Genomic DNA, 15,817 nt, shown 5'->3' on the forward strand with positions numbered 1-15,817 from the left:
TTGAAGAAACATCATGCTGTAATGTTACAATCGGGAAAGCAAAAAACTGGCAGCAAGATATAATATAGCCTTATATCATACACAGTAAGGTTTTACCCTGCTCCACGTGCCTAAAAGCCCAGTCACACCAGCATTCAACATGACAACATTTCTGTACAAAAAGTAATTGATTCTTAATTACCACAATCGTTGACCAAGAGCAAGTCATTGCTGACTATTGAGGGAACGGAGAGCCAGAAAGTCCAAAATAGAGATAGCTATCGTAACTTACTAGCTGTGTTGCACCATCCACTTTTATGTATCCCTCCTCTGTTGGAGTATGGTTTGACAGTTATGAGCCACAAGTCTATGATACCAATTATTCTTTTCGAATAATGTGAACTTCTTGTCCCATTAGTTAGCAAGAGGAATCCGGAGAACCTGCATGTTCCTACTTCATGAAGTGACATTGAAAGTGACTCAGTTACATACGTTAACTTACTGTACTCCATCCATCCATCTTCGTCCGCTTATCCGGGGTCGGGTCGCGGGGGTAGCAGCTCCAGCAGGGGACCCCAAACTTCCCTTTCCCGAGCCACATCAACCAGCTCCGACTGGGGGATCCCGAGGCATTCCCAGACCAGGTTGGAGATATAATCCCTCCACCTAGTCCCGGGTCTTCCCCGGGGCCTCCTCCCAGCTGGACGTGCCTGGAACACCTCCCTAGGGAGGCGCCCAGGGGGCATCCTTACCAGATGCCCGAACCACCTCAACTGGCTCCTTTCGACGCGAAGGAGCAGCGGCTCCACTCCGAGCTCCTCACGGATAACTGAGCTTCTCACCCTATCTCTAAGGGAGACGCCAGCTACTCTCCTGAGCAAACCCATTTCGGCCGCTTGTACCCTGGATCTTGTTCTTTCGGTCATGACCCAGCCTTCATGACCATAGGTGAGGGTAGGAACAAAAACTGACCAGTAGATTGAGAGCTTTGCCTTCTGGCTCAGCTCTCTTTTCATCACAACGGTGCGATAAATTGAATGTAATACCGCACCCGCTGTGCCGATTCTCCGACCAATCTCCCGCTCCATTGTCCCCTCACTCGTGAACAAGACCCCAAGGTACTTGAACTCCTTCACTTGGGGTAAGGACTCATTCCCTACCTGGAGAAGGCACTCCATCGGTTTCCTGCTGAGAACCATGGCCTCCGATTTAGAGGTGCTGATCCTCATCCCAGCCGCTTCACACTCGGCTGCGAACCGATCCAGTGAGTGCTGAAGGTCACAGGCCGATGATGCCATCAGGACCACATCATCTGCAAAAAGCAGCGATGAGATCCCCAGCCCACCGAACTGCAACCCCTCTCCACCCCCGACTACGCCTCGATATCCTGTCCATAAATACTACAAACAGGATTGGTGACAAAGCGCGAGCCCTGGCGGAGGCCAACTCTCACCTGAAAGCGAGTCCGACTTACTGCCGAGAACCCGGACACAGCTCTCGCTTTGGTCGTACAGAGGGTGGATGGCCCTGAGAAGGGACCTCCTCACCCCGTACTCCCGCAGCACCTCCCACAGTATCTCCCGGGGCACCCGGTCATATGCCTTCTCCAGATCCACAAAACACATATAGACCGGTTGGGCATACTCCCAGGCTCCCTCCAGGATCCTTGCAGAGTAAAGATCTGGTCCGTTGTTCCACGACCAGGGACGGAATCCGCATTGTTCCTCTTCAACCTGAGGTTCGACTATCGACCGAACCCTCCTTTCCAGCACCTTGGAGTAGACTTTACCGGGAGGCTGAGAAGTGTGATACCCCTGTAATTGGCACACACCCTCTGGTCCCCCCTTTTTTTAAAGGGGAACCACCACCCCAGTCTGCCACTCCTTAGGCACCGTCCCAGACTTCCACGCAATGTTGAAGAGGCGTGTCAACCAAGACAACCCCTCCACACCCAGAGCCTTAAGCATTTCTGGACGGATCTCATCAATTCCTGGGGCTTTGCCACTGTGTTGTTTAACTACCTCAGCAACCTCCACCATGGAAATTGACGACAATCCCCCATCATCCTCCAGCTCTGCCTCTACCATAGAGGGCGTATTAGTCGGATTTAGGAGTTCCTCAAATTGCTCCTTCCACCGCCCTATTACCTCCTCAGTTGAGGTCAACAGCGTCCCATCCTTACTGTACACAGCTTGGATGGTTCCCCGCTTCCCCCTCCTGAGGTGGCGAACGGTTTTCCAGAAGCACCTTGGTGCCGACCGAAAGTCCACGTGCGCGTTGAAGTCCCCCAGCAGAACTATGGAGTCCCCGACTGGAGCCCCATGCAGGACTCCACTCAAGGTCTCCAAGAAGGCCGAATACTCCGAACTCTTGTTTGGTGCATATGCACAAACAACAGTCAGAGTTTACCCACAGGTGTAGGGAGGCGACCCTCTCGTCCACCGGGTTAAACTCCAACGTAGCGGCGCTCAGCCGGGGGCTTGTGAGTATCCCCACACCCACCCAGCGCCTCACACCCTGTGCAACTCCGGAGAAGAAAAGAGTCCAACCCCTATCCAGGAGTATGGTTCCAGAACCGAGACTGTGCGTAGAGGTAAGCCCCATCAGATCTAACCGGTAGCGCTCCACCTCCCGCACAAGTTCCGGCTCCTTCCCCCACAGAGAGGTGACATTCCACGTCCCCAGAGCCAGCGTCTGCTGCCCAGGTCTGGTCCGTCGAGGCCTCTGACCTTCACTGCCACCCATATGGCAGCGCACCCGACCCCAGCGGTTCCTCCCACAGGTGGTGGGCCCATGGGATGGAGAGATAGGTGCCACGTAGCTTTTTCGGGCTGTGCCGGCAAACCCGGCCACCAGACGCTCGCTGACGAGCCCTCCATCTGGGCCTGGCTCCAGACAGGGGCCCCGGGCTTCCTCCAGGCAGGGTCACTCCATCTCTACCTCGGTCACTCATAGGGTTTTTGAACCATTCTTTGTCTGGCCCCTCACCTGAGACCACTTTGCCTTGGGAGACCCTACCAGGAGCACAAAGCTCCAGACAACACAGCCCTCAGGTTCATAGGGACACACAAACCTCTCCACCACGATAAGGTGATGGTTCCCGGAGAGGAACTTACTGTACTGTACAAGTTAATTGATTTCAAAATACTTCTGTTGGTTTATAAAGCACGAAACGGTTAAGGGCCTAAATACGTTTCTGATTTGCTGCTACACTATGAACCACCCAGACCTGCTTTCTGTCCCCAGAGTCAGAATTAAACAGGGGGAAGCAGTGTTCATTTTTTATGCACCACATATCTGGAACAAACTCCCAAAAAAACTGCAGGTCCGACACAACTCTGTTCTTTTAAATCAAGGCTGAAGACCTTTTTTGATGTTGCCTTTCTTTAAATAATTGTTAATTTCTTATACTGCACTGTAACTTTAATTCTCCTATTTTATCTAATTGTTTTTAACTGCTCTTTAATGTTTTATGTAAAGCACTTTGAATTGCTCTGTTGCTGAAATGTGCTGTACAAATAAAGCAGCCTTGCCTTCTTAATATATAGTGGGGCAAGAACACTAATCACTGATCCACGATGGCCCACAGGCAAACAGCACAAGATTAGTCTCATAAGCTAAACGCCACACACCTGTGTGAGCTGGATAGTCTGAAGTCGAAAGGGACACGTGATTAAATAGACGATTGCTCAAAAAAATACGTGCAGCTCTTAGAGTTTGCCACTGTATGGCAACAATAGCTACCCATTTTGATATGTGTTCACAATGCTTAAATTAAGGGAGAAACAATAAGCTGTAAAAGGAGAACGTAAAGAAAGATTCAGTCTTGGAGTGAGCCCATACAGTGGAGAAATCAGCCAAACCTCTATCACCTGTCTCCCCTGGCTGTAAGATATATAACTAGGATAAATCACACTACTGTAATAAAGCAATCCTAATCCAAAAAGTAAAAAATAAATAAATCATCACTTGGTTTTATGTGTTGCTGTACATGTTAATACGAAATTTGTCCAATGGACCTCATAAAGCACCTGTTGTTTCACCTCCCAGTTTAGTTTTTAGTTTTAGTTTGTGTGGTTTTGTTGAATTATCAGTAGATACAATAAGTAATTAAGGACTTTTTCACATTGAGGATGATTTCACTCATTTCCAATGTAAGTCAACGGGAAAAGTAGAAAGTAGAACCAGTCACTTATTTTAGAATATAACTTTAGTTAAAATAAGTTGTTACTATGGCTTCCAGTGTGTGTGTGTGTGTGTGTGTGTGTGTGTGTGTGTGTGTGTGTGTGTGTGTGTGTCTCAATTAATTTGTTTCTTGAGGCTTGACCTATACTGTGGACAACATAAACACTGGGGCCACTTTAATTCATTTTATACAATGGACACTCACATCAGAATTGGCATTGTTAAGATTTTTACAGGGCAGGGTGTGTGAACATTTGGGTCTTTGTGGGCCTTTATGCACGCAGCTTCACATCTGTGTGTGCAAACATTCATCCTGCATGTGTGTGTGTGTGTGTGTGTGTGTGTGTGTGTGTGTGTGTGTGTGTGTGTTTATGTGGCTTCATTAATTTTCAGGGTGTGAAGTCGTTTAGTGGGTTCGGTTGCAGGTTTGGTTTTTCTGAGATGGTCTGTTTGCTGAAGCAACAAGCAGCCATTGTTACTGCACATTTCCACAGATGTTTACTGCCCAATTACCCTCCAATCAGATGCATGGCCAGACCCAGTAACAGGGTAACGTAATGGGCCAGCACTGGGTCTGTATAATCTGTAATCACACACTCATGCATGGACATGTCCTCCTGGCTAATTTTTTTGCAGTGTGCACACGCAAAAATTAAAAATACCAGAACTTTTGCACTGATACTTGTTGTTGTACCTACAATATGGGGACTTAAATAACCAGCATTTATTTTCTAACTGTAAGTTTGTTTCCCTAAACCTAACATGTAGGGTTAAGCTGAGTTGCCCTAATCCTAACCCAAGTCTTTACATTAAATAGCCCTAAAATGTCTTGACAGAACACACACACACACACACACACACACACATACACACACAATAAATGAAAGCAGACATGGAAGATAAAGCCAGTCTATTTAACCCTAACATTAAATGACAAACCACTTTGTTTCAGGTGTGCAGTCTGCAGGTTGTTGATTCAGTATTAAATAGAGCATGACTTGGTTTCAGTGAAGTAAAAGCTATAGTTTATAAAAGTGGCCTGCTGTTTTTCTATGTTTATGTCACTGCCGCAATTAGTCTTGTCCTGCCAAAACACTAAAAAGACTCCCGTTACCCCAAAAGACAAAAAGTCAAATTCTATAGAACACCCAGACAGGGAGCACCTCCTTTATGTTAGAAAATCGACTTTTAATGCTGTTAAATAGCATACAAGTACATAGCATGCATGGCAGAAAGACACTTAAATAAAACATAAATATGCATTTAAATTAGGCTCTGTCAGAGACCCCACAACCAGCACAGTTTTACAGTACAATAAAGGGACAGGTCACCAAGTTAATGTTCATATCTAATCGAAGGATCTTTACAATTTTTAGCCTAAATTCTACATTGAGTGTTGTTCAGTAAGAATTGTTTACTGCAGGGAAACCATGCTGGTTGAATCTTTCAAGTTCATAACGGCTATGTGCTTGAAAGACTGCTGACCTTCCAAATTCATGGGTGCCATAGTCCTGAGTAGCTAGATAAGATAGATGTTATGAACGTTTTAACTGCAGTGTCTACTCTCACAGTCTGAACTTGACTGAACCTCTTGGTCTGCTTAATATAGAGTAGCTGTTGAGGTCAGAGCATGTGCAGCCAAGTATTAATTATTGCACCTCCAATCAAGTGGAGCAACTAATCAGTGAAATCACATGGTGTAGTTTGACTAGAGCGAAATCCTGTCCCAGTGTTACAAAAGGTATCACAATACATTGTACATACAGTGTTTGGGTCTTTGTTATAAATCCATAAATCCAAGTGTTTTTACTAAAATACTATAAAACACTACACTTAAACATTAAGGCAGAATAAGTGCTGTAATGTGTTTGAGATAACATTTTTAAACTATTGACAAACTGCACTGAACTAGCTATAGAGAGTGGGCAGATTAGGAGCAAGATAAAAATATAAATGTGAGATGCAAAACCACCACATACTTTGTACAAACAACTAAAATGCATCTGAAAACTTTACAAAGTGTGTGTTTAAACATGCACAGAAACTGACATTTAATCAGTCATGCCACATTTTTGTCAGCAACTAAAAATTCAATATTTGCAAAAATGCACAAATTACAAATTATTATTATATTATATTATTATAAGTCTCAAAACACTGTCCAGCTAAAAAAAACGTGTCAGCATTTATTTTGGCGGTTTCACTATGACAGTTGCCGTAAAATGGAAACAATTTTACACTTTAAGTTTACAATAATAGTAACACAGTTATACCTTAAACACAGTTTTTAATTTTCTGATGACAGTAATGCAGGGTCAGGATTTGGACTTACAGAAGCAGAGTGATACCACCACCACCACCACCACCAAAATATCATTATCATCTTTATAGACCAGAGCAGACCAGATAATGCAAAAACATGACAAGACAAAGAATACAAAAGTGACAATTTTATGAGAAAGGAACTTTTGAGGAGGATTTTTTTCAGGGTAAATCAAGATTTAACTTTCTTTTACCCTGCCAGCTGTCTCTTTGTTTCACGCATACCATCATCCTGTCACTCTATCATTTTCTTTCAGTTTAGCTATACATCAAAAGCAATATTTTTAAAGAAAACAGTGGTGTCTAATAGCCAGGCTATCCTCAACTGAAAAAAACTTTGCTAGAGTAAAATGTGTGCTTATGTGTGCTGTACAAACTGGGGGAAACTTTTTGAAATACTCACTTCATACTAATGGAAAAAAATGGGTATTAATAGGTATTAGGACTTTTATAAATTGCAAATACAGCCTTCACAAGATGCTTATAGTACCTTATTTTTTTTTTTAAATCTCTCTCTCTCTCTCCTTTCTTCTCCCCATGTTCACTCCTCTTTTTTTATTTTCCCTCTCAGAAGCTATTCACACGCCATGAAGGTTACATAAAGGTTACCAAGTTCACTGGTGTTAATGTTGTTTCCTGGCTAATTTTAAACAACGATAGGGCTCCCAGAATATCTATACCATCTTCCATATGTACACATGTTATAGGGATTTCACCCTCCATATTGGAGCTTCTCAGTTCTTTGGCAACAACAGGCTATTTGTGAACAGCTGATTGGCGTTTTTTAAAGGTATTTAGCTGTCTTCAAATTAATCCAATAAACATACCACTTGATCTTGATCACCAACATCTGATTGATTCCAGAACAAATAATAGAACAGATAATATCAGCTTGGATTTCTTATGTACACAGTCACCTAAACTGAAGCTTGGCATTCATTCTCCTCAGCCTGCAGTCTGTCTTCCTTGACCTCCACTCCTTAAGGTTATAATGCGCAAATCTCACCCTATCCAAGGCCCTGTTTCTTTATCTGTTTTCAACCCTCCATTCTCTCACCCGTGGAAGGAAAACCTTCTTTGGATTCAGTTAACGTAAAAGATTATATTTTAACCACACAACTGAAGACAATAACAATGTGGATGGGTTCAAACCATGAACCGTCATAAAACCAGTGTTTACAAAGCAAAAAACAGAAGTGGAGTCAGCCATTACAGCTGACCCCTTCTATTGTTCCCTCTATTGTCACTGGAGAGCTACAGCACACAGAGGAACTGTGGGAAAATGAGTTTAGTGGATGATTGTAGTTAGTGAGGAGAGGTCGGGTGATGTAATTTCTATGATTTTTGACTGTTGGTCGGGAAAAAAAGCACTTTGAAGATGTCACCTTGTTAAAGTCAGAGACTTAGATTTTCATTGAGTTGAAAAAAGGATTCCCATGGAAGCAAATATCGAGGCCATTAGGTACATTCCAGGAGATGGTATGGTATGTGCCCAGAAGCATGAAAGTAAGAGGAATCTTGATCTGTAGCTGGTGTTTCATGGACAATTCAAACCACAGCAGTAAAAATAAAGCAATGTGCCTTTAATCTGTTGAACCATCAACAGTCGTCTCATGGTAGCTTCCAGTTTGAGCTAGTTGAGCTTATGCATTCAGTGTAATGGGTGAGTGGGATCTCAGTTTATGTAAGAGGCTGTTTGTGTGCATGTACAGTGGCGAGATCAGATACAGTAAGTGTCTAAGCCCGGTTGCATTAGTTGCATATGGTTCTTATAAATACACTGCAAACTCAGTTATGTCTTGAGCTGAAGTCGCATATGAATATTTCATTTGTTTTTTAAAAGCCAAGTGCAGAGCAAGGCAAGAAACATGGACCATTAAATACATATAATAAAGTGAGAAGGAGATGAATCCAGTGACTGCTTTGTGTGAAATGTGACAAAAACAAATGGAAAGTATGTGTCCATGTGTGTCAGAGTTTGTACTTGACAAACTTGCTATTTTGTGGTCCAAAGATGCAAAGTATGTAAATGTGAAGCCCCTCTCTTTTTGAAGTCCTAATTTGCCAAGAGCCAACACAAACTGTTCATCAAAGAGTCAGTCCACAGGCATGCATACGTTTTAGAAATCTGAGGTTTGTGATGATTTTATGTGACTTGATGATTTTATGTGTCTGCCATTTTTAACCGTAAAAGTATATAAGAGTGTATTTGAAAGATTGTCTCTCATCTTCTCTTTATCAACATCATTACATCAGCAACAGAACCAGTTCAGTAGCAGTCTCTTTTGTGCTGTCTTTCCAGACAACCTTATGTCTTTTTTGGGCCAACCCCTAGCACCTGACCTACACATACACTGATAAAAACCACTCTGTTAGGTCTAATGGCCAAAGCAGACGCACTGTTCTGATCTACCTTATTCTTACAAATCCAGGTTCCAATGTTTCAACTAGTAGGAGCTGATGCTGGTCTTGACTCTTTTGCTGCCCAATTCATCTTGTCCTGTACTGTAATCTTTGTCCCTTTATACTTGGTTCATTTTCTCCTTCTTTATCCCCCTGTGGCTTTCTCTCCGTTACTCCTCCCATGCGCTGAGATCCCTCGGTGTCCGGTTACGTTCGCCAGAGGTCTTGCTACGTGCCTTCCTGGCGCTCTCCTGCGCTTGGCGGTATTTCTCCAGCATGCTCTTGTGTTTCCTCCTCAGCTTGTCGTTGCACCACATCCTCTCACAGTACTCCTCCACGTGTGGCAGGTTCGACGGCCCAATCAGCTGCATGATATCCTTGAACCATGTACGTGATTGGCCGATTTGGCTTGATGAGCCGCCCCTGCTGTATGCGCTGCAAGGCATCCAGGCCCTGTAGCTTCCTGTGGACCGGTCTTTGAACGTGTCGGAGAGGCCAGCGGTGTCACGTGCCATGAGCTCATCCACAGTCTCACCCTGGAGGACTTCAAGAGTAAGGCGGGCCAGGGTCTGTGTGAAGCCATGCTCTCGAGAGCGGCAGATGTAGATGCCTTCATCCTCGCGGAAGAGACGACGAAACAGAAGGCCCTGCTCTGTAGACATCACCCGTTCGTCCAGCTTTACCTGAGTGAGGCAGAGGGAGAATTTGTGTAACAGCATACGGTTAAGATTTTAAGACATGATGCCGAGAAAAAAAAAGAGGAATTGGGAGAAAAATGACTTGAATCAACATGTAGTTTTGTTTCAGATTGGACTGTGATTGTGTAGTCACATTGCTGCAATGCAATACAAAAAAAGGACACATATATTTTACACGTTCAAGAATTATTAAAATTTATTTCGCTAAGAATTTGTGAGTGTTGCAAATGGTTGCATGTACAAGAAATTCGCTTTTGCAGTGTATATAAAAGTTCCAAAGCCTTTTGACTATAAATGCAAAGATTTTATCATTAAGGGGATGAACAAGAAAGCAGTGAGAAAAAAGGGATTTAAAGCCATTTATGAGAGTATGCATCTTTATCTTTCAAATTATTCTAATGGCAGATGTCTTTTTTGTAGAAAAATCCATGTGAAAATTGTGCTTTCAATGTTTTTCAGCCTATTCATCAGGCTGACGCCAACAAACTATAAAAAAGAAATCAGGAATATTTGTACAAAGAGCATGTAATCCACTTCATAGCATGAGAAAATAAAGAGGGCAAACGGGGTACTATGTACTGTTTTCGTAGCTTGAATTGCAACAGCAAGAATGTACCATGAAATCCAGTCACTGTTAGTTTTGACTTTTTCTCTGCCTTTTTCTTTCCTCTCATTCTCTCTTTCTTTCCTTACCCACCTTCACCCCAAGTCTCTCCTCTATTCATTTATAACACTAGTTTCTCTAGTTACTTCCTACTTCCCCCGTCTTCAGATTCCATCCATTTGCTTGTCGAACTATCCCTCTGTGCCAACACAAACATGGCAGCCTTGTCAGCTGGAGTAGCAGCCAAATGTTTATTTGCAAGGAAACGGAGAGGGGTGGTAATGGCTTAATACTTGCATGGCTGACTGAGGCACTCGGTTAAGCTCGGAGAAACATACCCTCAAACAAATGAATGTTTACTGTGGCTGAGGGCGTACGCTGAAACAAAGAACAAGAATCTAAGTCCCTTTTTAAACGACTTTGTAACACTGTGTTTAAGTCATAGTGGCAGGTAGACATTGAGTTACACTTCAGCTTTCAGTGGCATGTGGTCAAGGTTTGAATTCACTGTTTATCCAAGAGAAAGAGTGGTTGTGCATTTTCCTTTGAAATATAACTGCTTAATTTCAACCATATGTCAAATGGCTGTCAAATGTGTCAACCATGTGCCAAATTCACGCACAAATCTCACTTTTAAAAGGCATTTACTCCAGCAGTTAAAGGCAGTTACTCGGGCCACCGTTGGCCAGAAGTTTCATTCCTCCCCTCATCTGTCTTTCAAGGCTTCCCCACCTTCCTCCCATCATATAAGAAAGGGTGGCATTTTGTTATCTTTATCTTGATTTTGATCTGTTGGCTATTTACTTATCATCTTACCTCTTCCTTGCGGTCATCACGTTGCACGAGCCAGGTGACAGTAGCTTGTGGAGAGCGAGGAACACACTCCAGGAAGGAGCTGTTGTTCTCAGTCCCATACACCACCCTGTCTTCTGTCACATCTAGGTCTTCTGGTTTAGAGAGATGATTTGAAAGATTGTGATAAATGAAAATGACGACTCCCTTTATGGGTAAGATCCTTTTTACAGGTTGGTTACAGGTGTTAAATGTATGTAAGCATCCATCAAGTGAGCCTAAAGTTCTCTTGAGCAACACATTGAACCATGTGCATGTGAGACAGTTACACACATCCCCGACTAAAACAAGAAATGAAGACGTGTCAGTCAAGTTAAATCTCAAAAGAAAGTAAGGCAAAAATGAGTTTAAATCTAAATCTCTGGAAATACCCTAATATATGATAAGATCAATACCACTCTCAGTTAAGTGCACATGTGATATGAAGCTGGAGCCAGTAGCTGCTTAGCTTAGCATAAAGACTGGAAACAGGTGGCCAGGCTCTGTCCAAAGGTAACAAAATACACCTAACTCACTTAATTAGTGAGTTATAAATGTGTTGGTAAGCTGATTTATTTTACCATTAGACAGAGCCAGGCTATCTTTTTACCCCTGTTTGCAGCCTGTACAGACATGAGAGTGATAGTGGTCTTCTCATCTCACTCTCTTCAAGAAAGCAAAAAAGCTTATTTCTCAAAACATCAATCCCAAATACTACCTACAATGTACTGTACACAAAGAAAGTTGCAATCTGAACTGCAAACCTCAGAAAATACAGATATAAGTGTGATATAATGGTGATATGGAGACACAGTTAGTGAACCAGCCAGGATCTTTGCCTGTACCAGTGCTGTAGTCAAGACCACCTAAACCGAGACCAAGTCATTACCAAGACCAGAGTGTATCAAGACCAAGACAAGACCAAACAACTATAACATACAGTATTTACATAACTAGCTAATACATATAGCTAATATTCACTAAATCACTTTGGGTTAGGGGTGAAGAGATTTCTGAAGTTTTGGTACAGAGGCAGATTGATAACTTTAGCTAGCTAGCTTCGCTAGAGTCACTTACACTTAGCTTACGTTTCTTTGTGTTTCTTGAAATACAATCCAGAGTCCTCTTCATCGAGACAAGACAAGACCAAGTAAAAATTTGAGAAAAATGAGGCAGAGACCTTCAAAAAGTGGTCTTGAGACCGGTCTTGAGTACTACAACACTGGCCTGTACCTTGTGAAAAGTTCACTGCCATGTGAGTACCCATTTAGAATAAATCCCTAACAAATAGCGAACATTATTTCAGTCTTAGCAAAGAAAACACATGCCTCTGGGAGTTTTACTTCAACACCAATTGACACCTTGGCACAATGAAACTGCATAAAATGTAGGTTCATTCAGGGGCCTTGAGGGAGGCATATTTCATCACCTCAGCAACATACCTACAGTCAGGTGAGCAAACACATCCAACACATGCACACATCCTTTCTTCTCCCTCTCCACAGTCTCCTTGTTCTTCTTTTTGTCTGTCTTCACACTTTTTCGTACCCTCACCTCCACATCTCTTTTATCCATTTTCTCCGACTCATTTGTCTTTCTACTTTTTGTTGGTTCTTACTTTTCATATGATCACTGATGGCTTAGATAACCTCAGTTTGAGTTTATATTTCAATTTTACAGCTCGCTCTCCCTCTCATCTCGCCCTAGAAATATGTACAAGGTTGTGTTCTACGTACATGCACTGAATGATGTAGTGTGTAAACAGACGTGTTATTGAGGAGTTAACATTTTCTGTCTAATATATACTGCACATCTGTCCCACACAGCTAGGATAAACTGCCAAACTACAAATCAGACTTCTCACATAAACACTCTTTCAACATGAATTTTTCATCCTGAAAAAAAGGCTCAAAGGCATACTGTACACTGACCCTTACAAACACAAACACATACAATCTTCATTCAAACACAGGCTGGCACTTGTCCAATAGCATCTTCCCTTGGACGTCAGGTGTTTACAGACTCACAGACAGTAAACATAAGAGTGCAGTCTCACTGGTCTTCTTCCTATCCACAGCTAAATAGTTTAGAGTGAAGAGAGCACCACCCTTGTCTAGACCTACAAGACGAAATGCTTAGCTAAAAAAGTTCAGAACATGACCTCAAAACCAGGATAATGAGTAGTTATAAAGAGGGAAATGTGCATTAATTGTAGTAAGTCCTCTATGAAAAGTGTCAGTTATCTAGGTGATAGAATATTTAGATTAAGATTGTTACCACTCAAGTTACAGCCAGCAGCCTGTTAGCAGCCATAGCTTAGCATACCCATAAAGACTGGAAGCAGGAGGAAACACTTAGCCTGGTTCACTAATTGTAAGGTTATATCTTTGTTTGTTTAAAGGAGAATTCCGGTCGATTTCAACATGTAGCTCTGTTGTTTGTAAATTTGGAGTGCTGTCAGTAGCAAGAAAAACTAAAACAATTGGTGCTGCCTACACCGTGTTATCCCCATGCTAGCGTTAGCACCCAACAGGCTTAAACAGGGGAAGTTTTAAACATGTTTTTAGCCTCTAAACATGCTTGAAATGTCATTTCAAATGCCTACCCATGTGCAGTGATTCTTTCCGAGGGAACACAGCAAATTTGACTGGAATATTGGATTGTATGAGTTCGACAATTGACTAGTGTGGACTTGACCGGAAAACAGGAAATAAACAGAGGTATGTGCACTGGCTGGATTAACACAACTTTTATGCCTTTCTGTCACATCTACTGCAGTCAGATTCGCTGTCTTCCCTCGGAAGGAATCACTGCACATGGGTAGGCACTTGTAATGACATTTCGAGCATGTTTAGAGGCTTAAAACATGTTTAAAACTTGCCCTGTTTAAGCCTGTTGGGTGCTAACGCTAGCAAGGGGATAACACGGTGTAGGCAGCACTGATTGTTTTCGTTTTTCTTGCTACTGTCAGCACTCCAAATTTCCAAACAACAGAGCTATGTGTTGAAATTGACTTGAAAGGAATTGAAAGGAATTCTCCTTTAATCTGTACAAAAACCAAAGTGTAAAAACAAAAAGTTGCAGTTTAACAAGGGACTATAACCTCACCAGGGGCTGTCAGGGAAGTCACTGCACCCAACCAAGAAATAGTCCTGCATGAGGAACAAAGATGGTACAAAAGAAGGGTCTAAGTAGGTAGTCACACTTACCACTCAGATTCTGATCTACACACTGCAGCACGGGGTTTCCATGCCTGATGTCTTGTCTGCGGTAGCGTCGTTTGCTGTTGGGCGTGTAGCGTGCGCACAATGATCCATCCCAGGCGCAGTAAGGGTCTCTGGCCAGGCAGCACTCGGCACATGCTTTCCCATAAGTCTCACAGCGATGCAGCTTCACCTGTGCCACACCTGCTGGAGAGCCCACATACAGGGCTTGCTGTTTAAAATCATAAGAGGGAGAAAAATCGGCGTAAGCCATTATGCTGGTAAAACAGTTAATAGAAGGGAGCATTCATTTAGTAATTACAGTTATATTAACTTACCCTTTTCACGGATATGTCCATCGATGTAATTGGAGTTGGCACCTGCAATAATAAAAATATGTTGACCTTAGGTGTTTCACAATGTGTGAAAAGGCTTACAATTAGAAAAAGGATGGATTTCAGAACAAAATGAGGAGGAAAAATTGCGATTAGGTTTTCTTTTAAGACATCTTTGTGGTTCCTTATATTTTGACTATAAAGAGGGTTTAAGAGACACAGTGAAAGAAATGTCATCTATAATGATATATAGCCGCTTCTTCAATATGGCCTAAAAAAACAATGATTTAGAAAGAAGCAGAGAATAGTGAAAATTAATAAAGACACCTGATGGAGTAAAAACCTACTTTGAAGACTTGTAGCTCCTCCAGTGTGACCTCCTCTGTTTCCAGGCTGTTTCCACTATGCAGGGCAATCACCTTCAATACTGTGCCAACGTCTGAAAGACACAAACACACACTATAAGTGACAGAACAGGAACCTGTTCTCTGCCACAATATTCCAATTTCCCCACAGGCCTGTATTCATATTCATACTCGTATTACCTGTGCCGATGAACATGACGTCATACAGCCCGTCCTCTGCCTCGACCTGGTCCACCACGATTTGCTTCAGCTTGTAAGGAATGTTGGCCTTAACAAGCACAGGCTGGCGCAGAGCGGGATACACCGGCCGCCACATCAATGGGTGACTGCGGGCAAACTGCAGCACTGAATCAGGGAAGTCCTTTGTGCTGCCAAACTCTCTACCTGGCTGGTTGGTGATTTTACTAGGGCACTGGAGAGGCAGAGGGAGAGATGAGAAAATTAGACAAACAGAAGCAAGACAGAAGAAAGCGAAGCTCTGGGCATTTTCCACCATGACTCTACATTCCCACCATTATCCTTCACTGGAGGTGGGTTTTCCAAGAAAATGTGGTCTAATTAAGGTTTTACTACTTCTCAAAGAACCCTCATTAGCAGTTTTACTGTGCCTGAAAACTTTGGATGACAGTTCAAGACCACAGTTGTAAAGTTATGTGTTTGAAAACAGCTCTATAGAAGCAGAGTTAGTTAAAAATCAGCCCATTTGTGTCACTGTATGAGAATAATGAATGTGCTGGTACTTGGCTGAGACACTGTATCACTCAAATAATTTAGAGAGCTGAACAATGTCCAAATAAAGACATGTATGCGAACCATATGAACGTTGAGTTTGCTCATTCTGATAAGCAATTCTTTGCAAAGAAGCCACAGTTTTGTGAATTAAGATCAATGA

At 42.7% G+C, this 15,817-nt stretch overlaps 1 protein-coding gene across 6 annotated transcripts in view; it reads right to left on the reverse strand.

The window, feature by feature from the left end:
• Positions 1 to 5,331: 5,331 nt before the first annotated feature.
• The window catches only part of sema3bl (sema domain, immunoglobulin domain (Ig), short basic domain, secreted, (semaphorin) 3bl), an 88,611-nt gene continuing 78,125 nt past the window's right edge, over positions 5,332 to 15,817 (reverse strand). For 5 of the 6 annotated variants that reach the window (XM_078254577.1, XM_078254573.1, XM_078254574.1 and 2 more), the window contains 6 exons: positions 15,106 to 15,337; positions 14,908 to 14,999; positions 14,564 to 14,605; positions 14,232 to 14,457; positions 11,008 to 11,138; positions 5,332 to 9,572 (listed from right to left, as the gene is read on the reverse strand). In XM_078254577.1, the coding sequence (XP_078110703.1) occupies positions 9,060 to 9,572; positions 11,008 to 11,138; positions 14,232 to 14,457; positions 14,564 to 14,605; positions 14,908 to 14,999; positions 15,106 to 15,337 (1,236 nt within the window). In that variant the 3' untranslated portion in view covers positions 5,332 to 9,059. The remainder of the gene's footprint in view (positions 9,573 to 11,007; positions 11,139 to 14,231; positions 14,458 to 14,563; positions 14,606 to 14,907; positions 15,000 to 15,105; positions 15,338 to 15,817) is intronic. The other variant, XM_078254575.1, reaches the window with a different exon arrangement.

The sequence above is a fragment of the Sander vitreus genome, chromosome 7 (genome assembly GCF_031162955.1).
Source record: "Sander vitreus isolate 19-12246 chromosome 7, sanVit1, whole genome shotgun sequence".
Classification (NCBI taxonomy): Eukaryota; Metazoa; Chordata; class Actinopteri; order Perciformes; family Percidae; genus Sander; species Sander vitreus.